Source organism: Camelus bactrianus, chromosome 34 (genome assembly GCF_048773025.1).
Source record: "Camelus bactrianus isolate YW-2024 breed Bactrian camel chromosome 34, ASM4877302v1, whole genome shotgun sequence".
In the NCBI taxonomy this organism is placed as follows: domain Eukaryota; kingdom Metazoa; phylum Chordata; class Mammalia; order Artiodactyla; family Camelidae; genus Camelus; species Camelus bactrianus.
Window position 1 is genome coordinate 2,017,212 of NC_133572.1, and position 22,990 is coordinate 2,040,201.

The 22,990-nt window shown below is 43.2% G+C and overlaps 1 protein-coding gene across 2 annotated transcripts in view; it reads left to right on the top strand.

Annotated features, from left to right (window-relative positions):
* KDM5A (lysine demethylase 5A) overlaps positions 1-22,990 on the top strand; it is a 65,634-nt gene that overhangs the window by 22,416 nt on the left and 20,228 nt on the right. For both annotated transcript variants that reach the window (XM_074357721.1, XM_074357720.1), the window contains exons 12-22: positions 602-764; positions 2,469-2,588; positions 5,029-5,223; positions 9,645-9,826; positions 10,186-10,310; positions 10,743-10,893; positions 12,186-12,300; positions 14,170-14,525; positions 18,190-18,328; positions 20,643-20,822; positions 21,457-21,618. In XM_074357721.1, coding sequence (XP_074213822.1) covers positions 602-764; positions 2,469-2,588; positions 5,029-5,223; positions 9,645-9,826; positions 10,186-10,310; positions 10,743-10,893; positions 12,186-12,300; positions 14,170-14,525; positions 18,190-18,328; positions 20,643-20,822; positions 21,457-21,618 — 1,888 coding nt within the window. The remainder of the gene's footprint in view (positions 1-601; positions 765-2,468; positions 2,589-5,028; positions 5,224-9,644; positions 9,827-10,185; positions 10,311-10,742; positions 10,894-12,185; positions 12,301-14,169; positions 14,526-18,189; positions 18,329-20,642; positions 20,823-21,456; positions 21,619-22,990) is intronic.

The window sequence follows — 22,990 nt, forward strand, 5'->3', positions numbered from 1 at the left end:
AAATAGCATGAAATCAAATCTATTTCCTAGAAGTAAACTTAGCATTACAAATAAACTCTAGTCCACTAAAGTCTAGTGTATGAATGATGCCAAGTTTTTGTTCCTGAAGGTTGATAGATAGAACTGTATTCAGGCTTTGAGCAGTTTCTCGCCTTGCCTTACTCCCTTGGGTAGTAGACTTGAGCTCAGCGAAGTCATGTAAAAGTACTCTAAAGAGCACTGACTTCTACTTGGATCACTGTGGGGTAATTGGACTGTCCGGTGGGCCTGTGAGTCAGGGCGCATAGCAGTGTCTTTTGGAACAGAGCTGCCTTTTCATGTATTGTCTTTCCAGTTAGGAGGTGCTGTTGGCTCTTCTACCTTAAAGAGTTCGTGTGCTTGGAATTGCTTGTCCGTAGTGATGAGTGTGTGTCTCTCCGTATACTCGTCTTACCTCCTGTTATGAACAGTAGCACAGATTTATGAGATGGTTGCTAGGATTCAGAGCATGCAATCTGTGGCCATGGAGCAAGATACAGTTACCTACAGTGGGTTTGAATCAGAGACCCTGGTGTCGTTGGCACCATGCTCTGCCTAGTTAAGAAGTTCTTTCTTTTGCTAGGGGGGAGCCAAAGACGTGGTATGGTGTGCCATCTCATGCTGCAGAGCAGCTGGAGGAGGTGATGCGGGAGCTGGCCCCTGAGTTATTTGAGTCCCAGCCCGACCTCCTGCACCAGCTAGTCACCATCATGAACCCCAATGTGCTGACGGAGCATGGTGTGCCTGTAAGTCTTTTTGGTCCCCCTTCAGTCTCTTTAAAGTTCTGATTGGAGTCACAATATATGCTTTGTTTCTTAATAGGAAGTCGAAAATCATGTTATCTTTTAGACAGATTAGAGTTTATACTCTGAAGGGAAAATTTGATTAAGAAAAGGGTGTTGTAAGTATGAATCATACTTCATGTATAACAACCAATCAGAATAGCCTGTTTTCAGCAAACTGTTATATCCTGATTTTAACAAAAATCTCATGTTCTTTCTTATCCCCATTTAACCAAAGTATAAGTATTTTAAGTGGTAATAATAACTAATCCCTTTGGAGATCATATTTCCATATTTCTTTTTTTTGTTAAAGTCTAGTGGGATGGGGAGGGTACAGCTCAGGTGGTAGAGCGTATGCTTAACATGCACGAGGTCCTAGGTTCAATTCCTAGTATCTCCTAGAAAAATCAATCAATCAATCAATCAATCAATCAATCAATCTAATCACCCCCCCCAAAAGAAAGAAACAGAAGAACTTAAAGAAAAAGGAAAAATATTGACATATAGTCAGTTTACAATGTTGTGTTTGTTTCTGGTGTACAGCATAGTTCAGTTATACACATATATTTTCCTTTTTATACTTTTTTTCAGTAAAGGCTATTACAAGCTATTGAATATAGTTCCCTGTGCTATAGAGGAGGACCTTGTTATTTCTGTTTCCATATTTCATATAGTGTTTTTAGGCTTTTGGGGGAGTAACTAGGTTTATTATTTTTTTCTTTTTTTATTTTTAATGGAGGTATTGGGGACTGAACCCAGAACCTCAAGCATGCTAAGCATGCGCTCTACCACTGAACTGTACCCTCCCCCCTCGTGTAAAGGTTTCACAGCTTTTTTTTTCACATGAGGTAATGAAATAAAAATATACAATGAATCCCTTTTATACTTTTAGGCTTAGTTTTGAAAATGATTATTAAATTTAAGCTAGTGGCACTTAATAAAGTATAAAGTTAATGTTCGCCGCATATAGTCAAATAGTCTTCATAGTTAATGAGAAAGTAGATAGATAGTAGTGTTACTTTGTCTTTATTTTGGGGGCGTAATTAGGTTTACTTATTTTTTATTATTATTTTATTATTTAATGGAGGTACTGGGGATTGAACCCAGGACCTCGTGCGTGCTAAGCATGCGCTCTACCAGTGAGCATACCCTCCCTTCTTTGTTACTTTGTCTTTAAAAGAGTGAATTTATACAGAATCTGGGGCTTTTCAAAAGACATAGTATTATAAAACAGTGAGATTCAGGAAAGCTGACTTGGGGATCTTTCTTTCCGTAAGCCATATTCGCTAATCAATTAGTTTCCAAAAATTTATCTGGAAGCAGGAAATCCCATTCTTCACCACTGTCTACAGCAGAAGAGTGAAAGGAATGAAACCTTTTGACTATAAAATTTTAATTAAGTTAGGAAACTACTCTTTGAAAATTTCTTTTGGCTGTGAATTCTTGTCGTGAATCACTGTAATTTGTCATTGCAACTGTTTTAAGAAGGTGAAACTCTTACTGCTTTTCAACGCCTGGTACTATTTGCTGGTATGTGTAGGTTAATGTTTTATTGTTCTCAGTTTTAGAAAATGCTTCTGAAACTGAGTAATAAAATCTATCTCCCTTTTATGTGTCTTTATTTTCATTTCTTTTGTTTCTGTATCCCTGTTCCCGATTTGCGTTTAGGTGTACAGGACCAATCAGTGTGCTGGCGAGTTCGTGGTGACGTTTCCTCGGGCCTACCACTCTGGATTTAATCAAGGCTACAACTTCGCTGAGGCTGTGAACTTCTGTACTGCTGACTGGGTCTGTTCTGTAGCAAGTGGCTGTTGTATGTCTGCTAACACCCGGGAAGAGGCATCTTAATTGCTAAATTTGCGTAGCGGGGGAGTGTGGGGTTCATGGATATTTCAGTAGAGCTTGGAATGTCTGCTGCAGTTGATAAAGTTCGGGTCGTTTTTATTTGGAAGATTTTGTGGTTTATTCTTCTCATCCATTATGCCCCCTGTTTTGTTTGAACTTTGAAAGGTAGTTGATATTTCTGAATCTTCCTTTTCTGAGAGAATGTGGTTCCTCTAGTCTGCTTTCTCTGAGCACTTCTGGATTTAATAAAGGCGACCAGATCTTTTCAAGAATTAATTGTATCATATTTATAAATGCCTAGCTCTGATTTTTACTTTAAAATATCCCTTTATTATTTTTCCTTCTGGTAGACAATGAGGTGATTTTAGTCTTCCTACCATTTTATGTTTTCTGTATCCTTTTATAAAAATTTTATTTTAAAGAATAGCTGTAATATTAAGGTCTCTGTGGGTTATACTTCTGTGTGAATGATATTGGCAGTGATTGCTATTTTGCTTCTAGATGAAGGAGACGTATGAAAGTAATTAGTTGCTTTTACATCACGTTGGTGGGGAGAAGACTGCAGATTTGTCACCCACTCTTTGACCTTATATTTCCTTTAGTGGTGCTGTTTTTTGGTCATCTCTCGTAACATTTTGGAGGATATTCTTCAGTACTATTGGATCTTGCATGTTTTCTGTGGGCACCTTAATGTGTTAAATTTCATGATTAACCGTAGTATTTCCTTGGCTAATAAATGAACTTGTGTGATGAACAGTCTTTCCTGACCTTAGAACAGTCTAAACTTCTTGTTAGGAAGCAGTAGGGGCAAGACTGAGCCTAGGACTCTGCCTTGGGCTTGAGCTCTGTTTTAAAGGTCAACTGACATTTATTGTGTTGACTGACTTGTTCCTTGGCTAGGTGTGGGATGGGAAATGGGGGTGATTCAGGGATGAGTTAGAGATGGTTTCTGCCGTTAACGTGCTCACTGTTACTGGTGCTTCACCTTGGGCAGCTCTTCGTTTCACTGGTCCCAAGTTTTTTACCCGCTGTGTAAAGATGCTAAGATTCACTTGACTTCACACCAGGGCGCTAACACTTGTCGAAGCCCTTGATACTCTTTAGGAGAAAGGGGTGATGGAGATGAAAGACGAAAGCAGCGCTGTATCTGGAGTGAAGCAGTCCTGCTGCTTGTTATCAGCTACAGGGGGTAACCAGTTCTGTTTTATGTGTTTTCCTTACATACTTTGATAATAGGAACCACAAACACCACAGTTTTGCTTTTTTTCTTGCTCTTGTATCAAGGCTACATGAGAAATGTTTAAAGAGTAAATATCTGAGAATTAAGAAATGAAGGAATTACATACTGTTAATCGACAAGATAGTTGCTACTCACAAAGTCAGTATACACATTTTCTTGGGAAAGGTTGTTGCTTTGGAAGAGCATGAAAGTACTGCGCGGTTCAGAGGTAGGCTTGCTCTCTGGACCTCTGATTCTTGTGATCCCTTTCTTCCTCTCTCAGCATGGAGGTGAGCTCTAAAGGGTTCTTCAGGGTCCTTCCGTTTTCTAATTTTTTTGTCTTTTATAATACAGTTTTCAAATACTGTACAAAAAACCTTAGCCACCCAGGTTTTTCCACTTGAGTGTAGGAAAGCGTTGAAGAGAGAGAGAATGGGTGTGTGTGTTTTTTGGTACAGCTAGTATCATAATTTGGGTTGAAACTTGATAGAGAAATTTTCAGAAGTTAAAGGAGTGTTCCTGTTGATTTATGAAAAGTGATCATTTAGTGATTTATTTCACTTAGGAAAATTGAAGTATGTACTCTCATGATTTCACTTCTAATTCTTTTTAGGCCAGACTGATTGCTTTTAAAAATAATTTCTAGATTCTAAAATCTAAGTTGTCTTTTGCTTTGGTCCTTATAAAAAACTAAAGTCAGTCCATGTGATCTGGTAGGTAGTGCTTCCCCCACCCCTTCCCTCCTAATCACATCTTTTATGTGGAAACAGCAATGCTGAAGATGTCCAATTAACCCTTTAATGCCTGAAAATTTTTTTCTTTTTCCAGTAAGGTCAGTGTTATGTTAGACTGGTCCAAAAGAGTTTGCTGCCTCATTTATGTATCAAAGAACTCATCTTCTTGAGGTCCATAATAAGTAGAAAACCTGCAGCTTAGGCCAGAAGCTCAGCATCTCAAATTATTGGAATTTTCTGGGGGAAGGTCTTTGAAATTCTTTTTGCGCCATAAAGGTTTAATATTTACAGTTACTTCTAATGTTCAAATGGATGTTCTTATTCTGTGTTCTTTATAGTACAGGAGAGGATCTGGAGGGCAAATAGTGGTTCTGTTCTGGAATGTGCGATAAGCAAGTAATTTATTCTGAGAATCTTGTCTTGTTTTCAGTTGCCCATTGGACGTCAGTGTGTCAATCATTACCGCCGGCTAAGGCGCCACTGTGTCTTCTCACACGAGGAGCTGATCTTCAAGATGGCAGCAGACCCAGAGTGCTTGGACGTGGGGCTGGCTGCCATGGTGTGCAAGGAGTTGATGCTCCTGACGGAAGAGGAGACGCGATTAAGGGAGTCTGTTGTGCAGATGGTGAGTTTGCTGAGCACAGTTCCTGCAGTGGGTACTCCTCATGGAACATACTGATAGTCGAACCTGTGCAGAGAATCCATTTTCACCACTGATCCCTCTAGAAGTTGAACGCAAAAACTAATAGTTTGGAGAAGATTTCATACGTCTGTACTTGTCATTTTGGTTTCTTCAAGTTGAAAAAGTTTTAGGAATCTTGATGTCATCATCTCCAGATTTTTAAAAATGAAATTCTGTCGGGTAGAATTTCTTAGGTTTGTATTTTAAAAAATTTCTTACGTATAATATTATTTCTTTAAACAAGAGAGTTCAAATCCTTTTCTCTCTCAGCTTTGTAATTGAATAAAAGTTACGTTTCTGGTGATTGAAGACTGTCAGAGTGAATTACTCTGCCTCCCCTCCACCCCGCCAAATCTAAGTATTTTAATGAGTAAGAAGGACTGACTAACCAAGTGTTAGATTTTGAATACTAGAATGAACTAAATATTTATCGTATTGAAATGGAAAACAAGTGAGAAAATCTGAGTTTTCAGCCGCTCTTGGCCCATTTCCCCTCACCCTCCCTATGTAGCTAGCCTCACTGGCTTTGTTTTCCTAAAAGCCTTGCTTTGATTATGTTTATTTATCAACCTTTTGTATTTTATTATTATTTTTTAAACAAGACTTTTTTACCTTTTTTATTAAAGAGTATTTTAAGTTTAAATTCCACTTGTTCATTGCTGGTACGTAGGAAGGGCATTGACTTTTGTGTGTTAAAATTACTTGTATCCTGTAACCTAACTATAATTGTTTCTTGTTAGAGTGTTTTTGTTGATTCTTTCAGATTTTCTACGTAGATAATCTTGTACAGAGATGGTTTTGTTTCTTTCTTCCCAATCTGAATACCTTGTATTTACTTTTCTTGTCTTGTTGCTTAGCTGGGACTTCCAGTATGGTGTTAAAAAGGAGTATTGGGAGAGGACATCCTTGCTTGTGCCTGATCTCAGTGGGAACGCTTCTCATCATTAAGTAAAATGTTAACTCTAGGTTTTTTTTTTAAAACAGATACTCTTTTTAAGTTGAAGAAGATCCCCTCTATTCCTAGTTTATGAGAATTTTTATTAGGAATGGAAATTGGATTTTGTCAGGTATTTTTCTGCATCTCTTGATGTGATCGTGTGGTTTTTCTTCTTTAGTCTGTTGATATGATGGATTGTGTTAATTTCTGAATGGTGAACCAGCATTGCTTACCTGGGATGAATCCCGCTTGGTTGTGGTGTGTAATTATTTTTATACAGTGTTGGATTCAGTTTGCTTATATTTTGTTGATTTTTGCATCTGTGTTCGCGAGCAATATTGGCCTGTAGTTTCCTTTTCTTGTGAAATCTTTGGTTTTGGTATTAGGGTAATGCTAGCCTCATAGAATGAGTTAGGATGTATTCCTCCTTCTGTCCTCTGGTAGATTATAGAGAGTTGGTATAATTTCTCCCATAAATCTTTGGTAGAATTCATCAGTGAACCTGTCTGGGTCCAGTGCTTTTGTACTGTTTGGTTTTCTTTCATAGATAAAGACCTATTCAGATTGTCTCTTTCTTCTTGTGTGAGTTTTGACGACTTGTGTCTTTCAAGGAGCTGGTGGACATGGTCTTCCGCAGTGCTCCTTTACCGCCCTTTAACTGTCCATGGGCTCTGTGGAGATGCTCTTTTATTTCTGATCTTAGTAATTTGTGTTCTGTTTCTTTTTTCTTAGTTACCCTGGCTAGAGGCATATCAGTTCATTGAGCTTCTCAAAGAACCAGCTTTTGGTTTCATTAATTTTTCTCTGTTGACTTCTGCTCTAATTCTTTGTGTATATGTGTGTTTGGATTTAATTTGTCCTTTTTCTAGTTCCCTAAAGTGGAAACATATTACTCATTTTATATGTTTATTTAAAATGGAATTCCTTTCTTATTGCCTGAAGTCTGCCTTTTGAAGTTTGAAAGTTAAGTACATTGGTGGAGACTCAGGAAGTAAATTTTTGTCGTCTGGTCTCATGTTTCAGATTTAACCTACGTCACTAGTGGGGCATTGTTTTCCCTTGTTCTATAGTGGTTTGCATATGACATCTTCTGATCACCTTGTTAGTGCTTTGACCAAATTCCCGTTTGGACTCTTCCTTTAAACTTACCTTCTTCTCGTGCCCTCGTTTCCAGGTCCTCTTCTCTGCCTTTCTTTGCATTACGTGCTTATCTTTTGAATCTTAAGAACAGTTTTCGTTTTGTTTCTCCCTTGAAGAGCTCATTGAGTGGTTTTTCTGTGGTCAGTGTCCTCATTTCCTTGTTCTCCCTCGCTGTCACTGTGGCGGCTTCGTGGCCAAGTCCAGTTGTGTTTTTCCTTCTGTCCCACGCTGGGCGGTCTGAGCACTGGCTGCTGTTCTTCTGGTCTCTCTCCTCCACCCTAGCTCTGCTGTTCTCCAGCTTCTGAGAGCACCTGCCAGTCGCTTCTAGGTGTCGCTTTCCTCATCTTAAGCTCTCAGTGTTTGCAGGGTTCTGCCTTTGAGCTTTTGGTGTTTCTCTTTTGTGCTACTTCTCAGGGAATTCTTAGCCGTTCTTAAGACTTCAGAACTTTAATTCTTTGAGCTCTGATTTTGTGGTTTCATTTCTCACCTCTTGACTTTGCCTCCTGTTAAATGCAGACACAGAAATTCCTGTCGCTTTGAAAGAGGCGGTGTCTTCCCTCGCCTGTTTGTAATTGCATCTCCATGGGATTACTGTACATTCTTAGTTAGGTTTCTGTCGTCTTAGTTTTGGCATCTAAGACAGAGCACTGCCTCCTCCCCTCGGCTCTTTCACAAAGCGCTTTCCTCTCCTAATTGCCTGTCTCTGAGTTCCAGGATCATTATGTAGAAACTAACCTGATCCCTGACTCATCCGTCGCCTGCATTCTCATCTGTCAATCTGGTTTTAAGTTTTTCTTGTTTTAACATCTGTTGTCACCCCTCCCCCCTTCTCTTTATTGCTACCATTCTGTTCCATTCCTTAGTTTTCTCACTATTTCAAATATCTCTTTAATTTGTATCCCTGACTTTTTTCTTCTCTCCATTCCATCCCAATAATTTATGGTTTTCCAAAGTATATTCACAGGACTTAAGCTATATTATATGTTAGAAGGAATTACAAGGAAAAAGTGTTCTGTGACAGAAAAGCTTGGGAAATGGTGGATTAAGAAAAAATAAATGGGATTCTTTACTGTAGAACTTCTGTGACCCTTTAATATCCTGGTGTTTGTTAAACTTTTAAGTTGGGAGGGATGTAAGACACAGCATTTATACCCCTTCCCAATTTACTTCTTAATTTTTTTGCAGAATACCTTCCAGGACCAGTGGTCCTTGAAGTAGACTTTGGGAAATGATGTGGAATTTCTTAAAGCAGCCAGGAATTGGTAGTTGACACATTAGCATCCTCTGTTTGCCAGCTGTTCTGAAGCTGTAAATTGTTGTAAACTAAGAAACACCTGCAGTGCATTATGGAACCATTTTTGCATAAAAGTAATTTTTGAAGAAAATATCAAATGCTAACATGAGAAAATGGAAAGACATGAGTGTAGTCAGGAGACACCTAGGTAAAAACAAAATGTTGAAAGAACTGGGTCGTGTCTGCCAGCAAATAAATGATTAGATCACCATCTTGTTTGAGTTGGAGGGGGTGGTTTGCTGTTGTAGTGGAATTAGATTCTTAAGTACCTTGCCTGCTAAGTAAGTTGAAACTGTAAAGGGCACCCCTTTGTACAGTAAATGGAAGTCTTTGTAAAATGTACTTCAGATGCCCTTACTGTCTCAAGCTGGCATGCTGGATTTGATTAGCGTTCTCCTTGGTGCCTTGCTGAGGTAGGTTGTACTTCGGTTTGCGTAGTAGCCTAGGCAGTTCTACACCCCTTGTCCTTGTGCGTGCTTGTATGTGTCAGTGTTATCTTCAGGTTGTGGATCACTAGTGCGTCTGCTTAAGGGCGTGTTGTCCCTGGGGAAGTACTTCTTTTTGAAATTTTTCTTGTCTAGAAGACAAAACAACATAAAACGAATGTAGAGCTTCAGGAATTATCATATGGTAAACTTTGTTGTCATCACAGTACGGTCAAGAGATAGAACTTCATCAACCATTCTAAAAGTACCTCCCAATTACAGCTTCCTTCCCTCCCCTCAAAAAGTGATTTTAAACCTTTGTAATAATCATTTCCTGCATTTTAAAGATAGTTTCATCATGTGCATTCTTAGACACCACAGTTTAGTCTTGCCCATTAGAAAAATGAGTGATGATTGTGTTTGCGAAGTATCTTGGTGACGTGCCATTGCACCTCCCTCATTTACATCAGAGTCAGAGATTTACCTGTAGAAAAAAACTTTATAAGCTAAGTTCACTGATGCTTGACAGACTGGAAAGGCTTGATCTGGCGACGTAACTGTATTTCAGGGCGTCCTGATGTCAGAAGAAGAAGTGTTTGAGCTGGTTCCCGATGACGAGCGGCAGTGTGCGGCGTGCAGGACCACGTGCTTTCTCTCTGCCCTCACCTGCTCCTGCAGCCCCGATCGGCTTGTGTGCCTCTACCACCCAGCTGACCTGTGCGCCTGCCCCATGCAGAAGAAATGTCTTAGGTATCCGGGAGCTCCTTGTAAAACTTCTCTTACCTTCTCTTACAGTTAATGTTGTTCCTTGTAACCCCTTTCCTTGGGTTTGAACCCGTAACTTCTTGTCTCTTTGCCTCCCTGCTTGAGGACCAGTCTGTCGAAGTTGGCCCTAAACTGAGATGAGTTTCTGTATCAGTTGGTCTCCCCCGTTCCTTGTCTTTCCCTGCGTTAGCGCTCTCTGGGCTTTGACTTTCTCTGTGTGCACCGAGACCCCATCCCCCGGCCATTGTACTTGCCTTAAACTGATTGTGTTTAAAATTTATTCTCAACTTGTTGGTTTTGGAAGCTTTTATTTGTGTGTGTTTTGTTTTTTGGGGTTTTTTTAGGTACCGCTACCCATTAGAGGACCTCCCTTCTCTGCTGTATGGTGTGAAAGTCAGGGCACAGTCCTATGACACCTGGGTCAGCCGTGTCACAGAAGCTTTGTCTGCCAACTTCAGCCACAAGAAAGGTTAAGTTTCTTCCCATTTTATGTGTACACTGAGATGGTTGTCACTTTGAAAGAGGCCTTGTTTTCTGTTTTTCCTTCATTAAAGAAAAATCCTAGGCTTCGTATGAGATTTGAGACTAATGGGCTGGTTGGCCATGGACTTGATTTTCTATTTGAGAATTTTGTTTAAGTGAAAAAGCTGATGCTCAGTGTGGGACAGAAAGCTCGCTTGCAGCAGGTGCGTCGCACGCTCTGGGGAACCACTGTTACCAGCAGGCTAACACTGAAGGCTCCCTGCGAAAGAGGACTTGGGTTAGGAACGAGCACCTGGTTACATGAGCTCCTGCTGCACTGCTGAGACTGTCGCAGCTGTGCTGCGATTCTGCTGATAGGTTGGTGAGGGCTTCTTATTTTCTGTGGTCACAGTATATGGCTTTCTATGTATTTTTACAGATTTGATTGAATTGCGAGTAATGCTAGAAGATGCTGAGGATAGGAAATACCCAGAGAACGAGCTCTTTCGGAAACTCAGGGATGCTGTCAAGGAGGCTGAGACCTGTGCCTCTGTGGCTCAGCTGCTTCTGAGCAAAAAGCAGAAACACAGGTAAGTCTTAAGTGGTTTTCTGTTTTGTTTGGTTTGGTTTTTTCCACCAGAGTAAAGGCAGAAATCTTGCTGGCCTGTGAGGCCGTATGTCTTCCTCGAGGCCGTGTTTCTCCAGGCCCGGTGACACCCCAATCTTAGCTCCTCCCGCCCCTTCTGTCCAGCTCCCTGCTGCATCCTTCACGCGCTCTGCTCACTGCTGCGTGGGGCTGGCACGCTTGCTCTCTGCTCTGCTGGGAGTTGTCGTCCCCTGACGTCCTGATGGCTTTCCCTCACTTCTTCCAAGTCTTTTTCAGATGTCGCATTCTTGGAGAGGCCTTGTCTGACACCCCTCTGTAAAACTGCAGCTTTTTATTCTCTCCTGCTTTGTTCTTGTCGTGGCCCTGTCCCCTCCTGATACGCCAGCTTACTGTCTGTCTGTCTCCTTCCTCCCTCAGCCCCGCTGGATGTTATGCTAGGGTAGAATGTTGGGGGTTTTTGTCCTTTTCCTCAGTGCTCTCTTTCCTGTGCTTTGAGCAGTGCCCGGCACACAGTAGGTGTGTGATAGGTATCTGTGAGTAGACGGTGCTGCAGGCTGGAGGCAGGCAGCAGCAAGGGTAGCCTGGATGGATGCAGGGAGGCTGCTGCTGAGCAGCCTGGGAGCCTGCGCTCCTGATTTTCTGTAGCTCGTCCAAGTCCAGTTCCCTGTACTGCTGTTTCATAGTGATCCCAGCACATTCTGAGCGGCTTTTAGTCTAGCAGCTCATATTGCATTTTTAATTATGTTGTAAATCTTTTTATCTTTCGTTTGATCAGAGAACTTTTAAAGGGACGTGGATCAGTGACTCTTCACCTGTCATTAGGTCACTGACTCCCTTGGAGAGTGCGGCGAAAGCGTAGATGCCCTTTTCTTAGAAAACTGCACATGCTCAAATAATTTTGAACCAGTTTCAGAGGGTTCATTGTCTCCCAAGTCAGGTTAAATGCCCTTGTTCTACACCTTAGGTTCAGTTTCTTGAGGTAGAGGATTTAGTTTATCAGTGAACTTAACATCTTGCTTTGAGGAATTTCTTGAATGTTTGGAATGTTTAATACTTGTAAGACTGAAGGAACTGTAACTGGGAGAGTTGAAACTTGACTCTTGAGCTAAAGACCTAAAAACCTAACTCAGAAGTGAGCACCATCACAGTGAAATTCCTCAGACGCTGGTATTTTGGGATTTCTTGGGTTAGCGTTCTAAAGAGACCAGAGGCCCCTTTGATATCAGAGTGGCTGTGACATTTTCCTACTTCTGTCTCAATGTTATTTCACATCAGGCAGAGCCCAGACAGCGGGAGGACTCGGACCAGACTGGCCGTGGAAGAGCTGAAGGCCTTTGTGCAGCAGCTGTTCAGTCTCCCTTGTGTCATCAGCCAAGCTCGACAAGTAAAGGTGGAGTGTCTCGTTCTTTTTTGGGTAAAAGCCACGGCCTACTGTTTTGGGTAAACAGAATAGTGCGTCTGTAGTTTCTTGTTCTGTTTCTTTCCTCAGTGAAGTGCTGCCATGGAAGGTTTCTTAGTTGGCAGTAAGAATCTCTTGGTTTCATTCTTAGTCTTTTAATTCTCCCTTTAAAGTTCTGAAACTAAGGCTAGTTTAGAAATTTTTCTCTTTATTGGTTTTAGGCCAGAACCCCCATTTAACATAGATGTAATTAAAATGCAAAAAATCAGTTAAAGGAATTTGAATGTATCAGTGAGTTATTAGTTCATGAACTTTTAAAAATGCAGAACTCTGAAATTACTAGCGCCCCCACGGTTTGATGAATATGTAAAATCTTAAAAGTATGTATCAAATACAGGAATCTACATAGTGATCTCTTGATGGTTTGTGACGTGTTCTTGTGACTTGCCGTGGCCTGGTGTCTGAAGTGGTGTTTGTCAAGATTATCATCCGTGACATCCAGTGTCAGTGGTGGTGGTGTCCTACCCCGTGTCCCTAGAGCATTTTGGTAGCTGGCCGCACCTGCCTTCCTGAAGCACCTGTGACGCCATATACTTGGGTTTCCTTGGGTTCGCAGTTCACAGCCCTTCTTATCTGGGGAGCTGTTTGCTTTCTTCTCGGCTGGGCGTCTTGAGCATTGGGTTCTTAGGGGTCTTGTCCCTCTCTTTACTCCAGGTCCTGATCTATCCTTCTGAGTCTGGTGACGTGAACATCACCTCTGTCCAGCTGGTTCCCAGCTCTGACTGCCTTCCTCCTTTTCTGCAGACTTGTATGTTCAGTTGCACACTCTGCGTTTCCCTTTGTTAGACTCAAAGGCATCTCAAAAGCCTTTTGATGAATCCGAAATCTTAACTCCTTCATTTCCCTTACGCACCACATTCAGTCTCTAAGTAAGCGCAGCTGTGATCTCCAGAACGTATCCCGAAGTGGGCCATTGCTCGTCGTCTCCATTACTTAAGTGACCCTCTTACCACGGAGATCCGCCCCTTAGGTCACCACAGCAGCTTCTTAACTGGTCTTCCTCCGTCTGCTCCTGTCCCCGAATGTTTCTCATTCAGTAGCCAGAGCGATTATGTGAAACAAGGCAAATCACGTCACCTCCCTGTGGTTAAACTGCTCCAGGAGTTCCCCAAAGCCATTAGAATGGAATTGTAATGAATCCCAAACTCACTGTAATCAGTCTGCAAGGCCCTGTGTGACCTGACCTCTGCTTATTCCTTACCTGCACTTCTCTCTCGTCCGTCTGGTCCCCGTTTTCCACTTCGGGCAGGACACAAGCTCGTTCCTCTTCAGAAGCTTTTGCAGTTAACGTTTGCTCTGCCTGAACTGCTCTTCCTCCGGGTCTTCATGTGGCTTCCACCCCTGCCTCCTCATTTTAGTTTTGGTTCATTTGGCTTTTGTGACCATCATTGCAAAGTAATATGCCGCCTGTCCCCTCTGGTCACTCTTTATTCTGTTGCCCTATTTAATTTACATAGCACTTAAACTGACTGAAACATTGGTGTCTTCAGTGTCTGGTCACCTATATTAAAGTGTATGTTCCTTTGTATTTTTTATTTAATGCTATGTTCCTGGAATAGTGCTTGCATCTAAATCAGTAGTCATTAAATATTTTTCGAGTGAATCAATCACACTTAAAAGTAGGACTATGTAAGTAATTACGGAGAAGAGTATTTATGCCTTTATCACACCTGTTTGGTGCTATGGTGGTGAGATTATTAGACGGTCCAGAATCTGGTAGTTTACCTGAACTATGTATATTCCATATTCACTTTGTGTCTTTTGAGCTGTTTTTTACTTTCCTTCTTCGGACCTTTTCAGAATCTGCTGGACGATGTGGAGGAGTTTCATGAACGTGCTCAAGAGGCCATGATGGATGAAACCCCAGATTCCTCCAAACTCCAGACGCTGATAGACCTGGGCTCCAGTCTGTATGTGGAGCTTCCCGAACTGGCCCGGCTGAAGCAGGAGCTGCAGCAGGCTCGATGGCTGGATGAAGTGAGACTGACGCTGTCAGACCCACAGCAGGTCACTCTGGATGTCCTGAAGAGACTGATAGACTCTGGGGTGGGCTTGGCGCCCCACCACGCGGTGGAGAAGGCGATGGCTGAGCTCCAGGAGCTCCTCACCGTCTCTGAGCGATGGGAAGAAAAGGCCAAGGTCTGCCTGCAGGCAAGGTGAACGCATATATTGGTGACTGTCGCCTCCAGTAACTAGGTCAGAGGGTAGGCGGGGTGGGATCGTAAGGGTCTCTGTCCTTAAATGTTTTATCAAGTGTCCGGTGTCTCCCCTGACTGGTCCCTCAGTTCTCAGATGTGCCTGCCTAGAGATAGTCTCTCATGTTGTGTGCACTGTGCAGAGCGCTTTGTTAGGCGCTTTCGTAAGTGATCCAGGTGGTACTTTGCTTGGAGCCCCTTTGTTGCCGGCACTGTAGTCGGGAACCAGGAAGCACGAAGCTCTGCTGCGCTGCGGTGCTGGTGCTGGTGTAACTGAGCAGCACAGGAAGACGCTGGAGGGATTCATTGCAGAGGCCCTGTTAGCGTGATGGTCAGGAGAGAAGCTTGAGAGGGAGGTGAGGACGTCCGTAGGGCCTTGAAGGGTGAGGAGGGTCGAGGTGGAAGTGGGGGAGGTGGGCCGAGTTTAAGGAACGTGCCGGGTGTGCTCAAGTGACAAAGCTGGACGGTCTCTCCCCGAGTGGACGACGGATGCGGGCAAGTGCAGGGCGGTGAGAGTCAGGCAGGAGAGTGGGGGGTGTTGGCATCAGCACCCACTGGGTTGTGAGACTTGGGTGAATGTGCATCGGTTTGACTTCACGTGATGCCCTTCATGGAAGTTTCTTCCGCAGCTAAGATGAGTGTTTATGTAGTTTCTTTTGGGAGGATGAGGAAACTGGCACACTTACAGACATCACATAGTTGTTAAGTAACACAGCTCAGATTGAAAGCCTTTCCCGCTTTGTTCCAAGTCTCCATGGGCTTAATTACTTGGCCAGCCGCTTTCTTTGGATGCACTTGACAGGAAAGCCTTGGATGACTTAATTAGCACAGTTCTGTTCAGCCAGGAGAGGCTCCATGCATCCTGGATACTTCGCTCTCCAGATGCAGTTGACAATACTTGATAAAATTTGTAGTTTTTCCTGCCTGAAACATTCACATTACCTTGTGTCTTCAGATTCACGACAACACCAGGAGGTGGGAGCATATTAAATGGAAAAAGCTAAATAACTCTGGAATGCAAGTATGATTTGGCGTATCTGATGCGTCTGCCGTAGTCTACTGAATGAAATTTTGGTGGTAGTAATATTTGAAAACTTTTCCTTTTCCTGTTTTCCTACGTTGAATCAGTCACCAAGGTTTTGGTGATTTTACCTCCAAAATGTCTTTTATATCGACCTTCTTTAACTCCGTTGTCACTGACCTGGTTATAGAACTCTCCTGTTTTCCCTTGACCCTTGCAGCTCAGGGAGTATTTACAGAGTACCTGCTGTGTGCCAGGCCCTGTTCCTGAGTGCTGTGGGGGCAGCAGGGGGAAGGCACACAGGGTCCTGGCCCTCAAGCAGAGTCAGCGTTTCAGTGGGGAGAGGCAAGTGAGTAAGTGAATGAATGAACGAGTGGCAGATAATCGCAGTCATGAAGAAGATAAACTCGGTAAAGAGCGGAGTGGTGGGGCCGGTGGGGGTAGTGGGAGTCTGAGAACTCGCTTTTCCAGCCCCGGTGACAGCTGTCTTTCTGAAGACGCGGTATTCCTCGTCCCTTGGCGGTGCTTGGCTGCCCACCGCTCCTTTCTGGTTATCCTGCTCCTTGGCCTTCGGCCGTCTGTCTGCTCCTTAGAGAGTGGCCTTCCTCAGGATTCTGGCCCAGCCAGTTCTCTTCCTGCTCTGTGCTCCTCCTTGGAGGTTTTGTCTAATTTCTTATTTCCATTTACCATCTTTATACTGACTACCTCCAAGTTCTCACCTATATAACATGCATGTTTTTCACATAGGTGCCATCTGCCTGTTAGAGAATTCTGTTACATGTCCCATTGGTACCTCAGATTCCCCGTATCTGAAATTAGCCTCGTTAACTGCTTCCTGTACTCTCTTCCCTTGTACCTTTCCTCTTTGAATTCTGCCATCTTTCACTCATTTGAACAACGCAGAACTTTGGAAATTAACTCTGACCCCTCCCTCCCGTTTCCTTCCCTTCAGACTCAGTTAGCTACCAAGTCTTGTTGGTTATGTTTCCTCCGTGTTTCTCACTTCCACTCTTCGTGCTGTTGTCACAGCTGCTCAGATAGATCAGAGCCACAGATTCTGTCTGTGACCTTACCCGTCTGTAATCTGTCTCCACACTGCAGCTAGTATTTTCCTAAAATACAGGTGTGGCTGTTTGATTCCCTTGCTTAAAGCCTGTCAGTTTCCTGTTCCCCTTGGGGTGAAGTTCAGACTCCTTAACCTGACTTGCAAGGCCACCTGTAGTCCAGCCCCTTGCTTAAATATCCAGCTTCACCCCTTGCCATTCTTGCCCCGTGTTCTGCATTCTGTGACTCCCTCCTGCTGCCCCCAGCCTGGTTCCTCGGACACACCGCAGAACTTCCCCTGCCGGCCCGGCCCCGCGGTGCACCCCCACCAGCCCTACCCTTCTTCTGGTCCCAAGTCTCTGACTAGCTCCTGTTCACCAAGGGTAAGCAAGCTTAGAGGTCCCTTCTGGGAAGCCTTCCTTCATTGCCAGGTCAGTCAGGTCCCCCTGCTGTGTGTTCTGCTAGCGTCTTCACTTGCTTCTGTCACTGCACTTACAGTGCATCATAGCTCTTTATTAATAATCACCTGCCCCCAGACCGAAAGGTGTCAGGAGGCGAGGACCCTGTCGCTCTTGTGCATGAACAGTCTCTAGGACCTGGCACATAGAGGGATTCGTGGATGATGAAACTGCCTCCACCTTCGGTAGCTGCCCATGACATAGTGAAATGCATGGCTCTCAAGACCTCATTTTAAAAAAAAGTTAGGTTTTTTATTTTTATCTATTTTTTAATGGAGGCACTGGGGATTGAACCCTGGACCCTGTGCGCGCTCAGCACGTGCTCTACCGCTGAGCTGGCCCCTCCCCCGCAAGACCTCTTAACTTGCATCTTTCTTCCTGGCCAAGTTGCCCTGTTTCTTGCTGTTGCTCTCACCCCGCCTCTCATTTTCACCACCCCCGTCGTACCCTGGTTTACCAGCTCGTGTTTAAGTATTTCCCCGTGTCTGTCCGTCATGTTCCTGTTGTTTTTCCTTTGACCTTTCATTTGACCAGATCGCACTTCTTCAAGGCCTCTGTCCGAACCCTTATCGGCTCTCCTCTGCAGAACTGACCACCAGCCCCTGGAGTAGTGAGCCTGTACTGGTTTGTTCTGAGTTCCCAGGACAAGTGTGATTCTCACCCTGCTCTGACTGGTGGACGAAAAGGCCTGTGTGAAACCAGGCGTTAGTGGGCGTGGCTGGAGTAAGTGGGCATGGTCGGCTGGTGGCTTTCTGGACTGCCGTTCCCTGCTTGCTGTGTGTGTGCGCATCTGACTGCCGGGGCGAGAACTAAAGCAGAAGTCACGGAGTGGAAGGAGCGCGGCATCTGCGGTTCCTCTGAGTCAGTGTTTCCTGACTCCATTAAATGTCTGAGGGAAACAATTGATACTCTTTGAGTTAAACTTTTCCCGTCTGTGAAGTGGCAGTAAAGGCCATAGCTGTTTGCTTCCCTTAGAGGATTATGGTAAGAATGAAGTGAAGTCACGCGTATGAAAGTTCTTCACAAGTTTCCAAACGTTATTTAAGTGTTGGTGGTAGTCTGACTTTTCCTCATGCAGCCACCCTATTTCTGTGTTTTTAAGACCCCGGCACAGCGTAGCGAGTTTAGAAGGTATCGTCAATGAAGCTAAGAACATTCCAGCCTTTCTACCCAATGTGTTGTCCCTGAAGGAAGCCTTGCAGAAAGCTCGGGAGTGGACAGCTAAAGTGGAAGCTATTCAGGTAAAGAGCCTTTTGAATTGTCCTGCGTTTCAGGTGATGAATCCTTTGAGCATTTAGTTCTTTAGAATAACCGTATTAAAATAATCGTGTGCTGAAGTTTACTTGTTCTTCTGTCTGATTTTGTAAAATCTGTGTTACCTGTTGAAACATTACATGTTTCTATTGACTCCCTGCTGTGAAAGATGACAGGATTAGCCATTAATTTAATGCTTGGTGGTAGAGAGTTATTTCCTGCTGTATTCTTGGTCTCTTCTGCCACGTGCACCAATTACTTTTAAAAGAAGAGGCAGAAGAAAAAATGAAATCAACGTTTACTGAACACAGTACCCCTGGTGCTGTTCCAGTGGTTTGGGAGCAGGAGTGTCAGGGATGGGTATGAAGATAGAACCCTGGACTTAAAATTGTGTGTTCCCTAGTTGGAGAGAAGCACGTTACACATCTGTAATTCAGACAGTGAACTAAGTGTTAGGGATGAAAGTCTGCTTGAATGCATACTGTTTCTTCTAGATTATAAAAACCATCAACCAGCACTTCCAGTATTGAGTGTATAAATGCTCTCTGTTGTAAACCAACTCTCTTCTGCTAAACTGCTGCCCCTGGAAAGACTATTCTAGGTGTTGGGTTCTAATGACTTATCTTTTATTTTCTTTTCACTTGGCTTTTTCTGGGGCCTGCTTAGTTGCTGCTCTTCTTTCTGTTTTTTAAAATTGTCTGTTTGAAACAGGACAGCCTCTCTGTTTGTTTCGTCTTTGAACCGTTTCAGGCAGTCGGGTGTCCTCGGGACTGATCATCCCTGATCAGTAGCTGGCTGTTTACTTACCGTTGAAGGACCGAGCCGGCTCGGGGAGGTAGCTGTCGTGCGTTTCCTGTGTCATTCTGAAGGACTTTCCGTCCACCAGGCCCTTCCCTTCAGCAGGAGGACTGACTTGACGGCTCTGAGAAAGTGGGCAGCCTCTGCTGGCAGGCAGGCGCTTGTCTAGGGCAGTGGCTCGAGTGCGGCTGTGTCTGGGCTTGGCAGGAGGAATCCTGCAGTCAGATGGCTGTCATTGGACACAAAGGGAGCAGTAGTAAACACGGCGATTCTTGAGCCTGTATCTGAGCTTTCTTTCCTCTTCCAGTTGGCTGTCCCAGTGCTGAAGTGATTTAATGATATAATATCTCCTAAGGCTAGAGCCTTCTTACTGTTCTTTTCAAAAAATTCACTTAGATTTCTTGTCTGTTTCTGTTTCAGTGCGACTTTTAAAATGAATTTGTTAGTGGATGAGTCAGTTAGTACACGGTAGATAACCTTGCGGGAATGTCGGCATTTAGCTCATGACACTGCTTTCCTTCATAGCCTCTGAATGATGATGAATGTTTTGGCGATAGATACGGTCCCGCTAGGAATGGTGTGTGTTCTTTGTGCTGGGAAGTTCATCCCATCTGAGCTGTCACTCGGAGTTACTGTCTACAGGCGGCCAACCTGCTCCTTCTGGCATTCCTGCCAAGTCCCTGGAATGGGTTACTTACTAAACGCTCCCATCTCCTGTAATGATTCAGTTATTTGGTAAATTTAAAGCAGTATATAAGTTTTTAAAAAACAGTGATCACTTCATTACGTGAAAATGTTGAAACACTGTGACTTAGAAGAAAAGTAGCCATTCTCATCTGTGTTTGTAGAGCATAAAACCGAGATGGTTATCAGAACTAAAGCACTGCTTTGTAGTAGTCAGGAAAATTGTGGAAGACTTTGAAACAGCAGAAGAGATTGCTGGATGCCCTTTCAGTGGGTGGTGGATGTTGTCTGGGGAACCATCCAGGACTGGCTGATTCAAGGAGTGTATTCCTTAGACTTCTTTTCGACCAAGCTATTCTGCAACTTTGTCAGTTACTTTAAAATGATAGTAAAATGAATGAGTGAATGATGTCCACTGAAAAGCAGCTAAATTTATAAGGAACAATTGATTTTCAGTTGTAGGAAAGATGATTCCATTGACCTGTGTGATATTAAGCATCTGTTCTATCTGTTAGCAAATAACTTTCCTCATTCCTGAATTGCATTTATATGTCTGTTCTTTGGCTTGTCCTTTGAACTGATTTTTCATCTTACTGGTTCCCTCATTAATTAATAAATCAAAAATCTTTGACAACATGAATTTACACAAACTTTTTTAAAAAGGACATTGGAAGGCTCTATTAATTCAAAACATACAATTAGGTTTAAAGAATAATTAATAAAAGAATTCAACACTAAACCCTTTGTAAGGCCTACTGACTGCATGTGGCCAGACTCCTGAGAGGCTGCGGTCGTGCGGGAACATATGTTGTTTTTCAGAGCGGCAGCAGTTACGCTTACTTGGAGCAGCTGGAGAGCTTGTCTGCTAAAGGCCGTCCTATCCCTGTGCGTCTTGATGCGCTGCCCCAGGTGGAGTCACAGGTGGCAGCGGCGCGGGCCTGGAGAGAACGGACCGGGAGGACCTTTCTTAAGAAGAATTCCAGCCACACGTTGTTACAGGTGAGGAGGCGTTTGCTTCATGTGTTGGCCCTTCAGCACCCTCCTCGGAAGCTGATGATTAATAGCCGACGGCAGTGGTAGTGTTGGTGAGGGTGGCTTTCAGTTTATCTGGTCATGGTTACACGAGTGATTGCTGCTGGGTGATACCAGACACTGACCAGAAATCGAGACCTCAGGCAGACTGGCTTCCAGTTCATCTTGTGCTGTGTCCAGAAAAAGCAGGCAGCTTGGATCTCCTCTCTGTCGTTTCAGTGGCTGTCACTGTGAGGTCTTATTTCTCCGAAGCACAGATTTAAGTACTCATTACCCTTTTCATGTTGAACAGTTGAACACAGCAGTTGAGAGCATGGGCTTTGGAATAAGATCGTCATATTTGAGAACTGGCTCCCTGGTGCTAACCTTGCATCTGTGGGCAGCTTATCGCCTGTCTGAACCTCGGTTCCCGCGTTTATAAAGTGCAGATAATACTTCCTACTCAAAGGATTCTTGGGAGGTTTGAATTAGATAATGTGTATAAAGTTCATAAGAACGTGTCTAGGACATGATGAGTGGTCAGTAAATGGTTTCTTTTATTATTTTCAATTCTAAGTTTTTTTTAAAAACCAGATCTCAATATTTGGTTTTATTTTTGTAGGTGCTCAGTCCCCGGACTGACATTGGTATTTATGGGAGTGGAAAAAATAGAAGGAAAAAAGTAAAAGAATTAATAGAAAAAGAAAAGGAAAAGGATCTGGACCTTGAGCCTCTGAGCGATCTGGAGGAGGGGTTGGAGGAAACCAGAGACACTGCCATGGTGGTAAGGAGTTATGTCGTGCATCTTGAGTTTGGTGAATACAAAATTCTGTGATGGTCTCAAGATGCACTATTTTTTATGTTTGTAACTTTTTATTTTTGTGTACTTTACCTTGGGCTTTATGGTTATACATATTTGACATATTTTAAAATATTTATAATCAAAGTATATAAAAAGTTTACTATTTTCTCTCCCTAAAACTGTTTTTTCCATATCTGTCTTTATTGTGGTTTTAATAGTTGTCTAATATTCCATCAAATTGTTTTATAATTTGCTGAACACTTTTCTGACATTGGCCATGTTTGTTGTTACTAAGTGTTCACTATTACAGATAATGACAAAGTGAACTTCCTTGTAAAGCGTTTTCTTTTTTTCAGATTATTTTCCTTCATTGACTCTTAGGATTGGGATTACTGGACTGGAAGTAATAGCATTTTGCGATGCTTAATGCTATGGTGTTTCTCAAAGGAATTGTACCAGCTTGCTGATACCAGCTACTGTTTAAAATACCTGCTTCCTCTTAGGAGCATTCAGTTGTATAGTGAGTGCGCAGTGACATGTTCGTAGCTAATTATGGGTTTTATTGGCGAGTAAGAGGAAGGTGGTAAGATTACAAGGAGCCTGAGGAGGAGGAAGAGGGTAAAAGCAAGTTTGGTCGATATGCGACAGCAGGGAATTGCATGTACTCAGTGGCTCGATAGGACTGCTTCTGCCACAGGTGATCCTATTTTGAGGCTGACGGAAATGATTTCTTGTTAGAGAGCCTGCCTAATGCAGCAGTCTTGCCAGACAAATAACACTGGAAATTATTTCAGACTTGTTTCAGAGCTGCCAGAGTTTAAACAGAAAATGCCCTAATAGTGTGCATGATAATTAAGTTTTGTTTGGTTTTATATACTTTTTTGAACTGAGTTACGTGAAACCTTGTTACGGTTAGTTGCCAGGCTCAGTTATTCTTCTACACAAGCTGGAAAGTCCTAGAAGGAAATAAAAACTGATTTGTGTAGAACTTCCCTCCAGGGGATGAATTACCAGGTGGGGGCAGCTAATACTTACTGAACGTTTACCTTGCGCCTGGCACCAAGCTGGGCGCTTTCATGTGTTACCTTCTTTAATCTTTAAAACAACAAAATGGGGTTGGTGGTATCCTCACTTTTCAGAAAACTGAGAGTCAGCAAACGTGCACCTCGGAGCAGGAGTCCGTGGTATGTACAGGACCAGGCTTCACGCCTGGGTAGCTTGGCTTCAGGGCATGCCATCTTCCTGCTGCACCCTGCAGAAGATGCAAGTACTGTACTGTCACAAATGGTGGCACTTTGCTCATTTCACAGAGGAAGAATGTTTGCACAGAAACCATCAGGCCGTCTCAAATTTT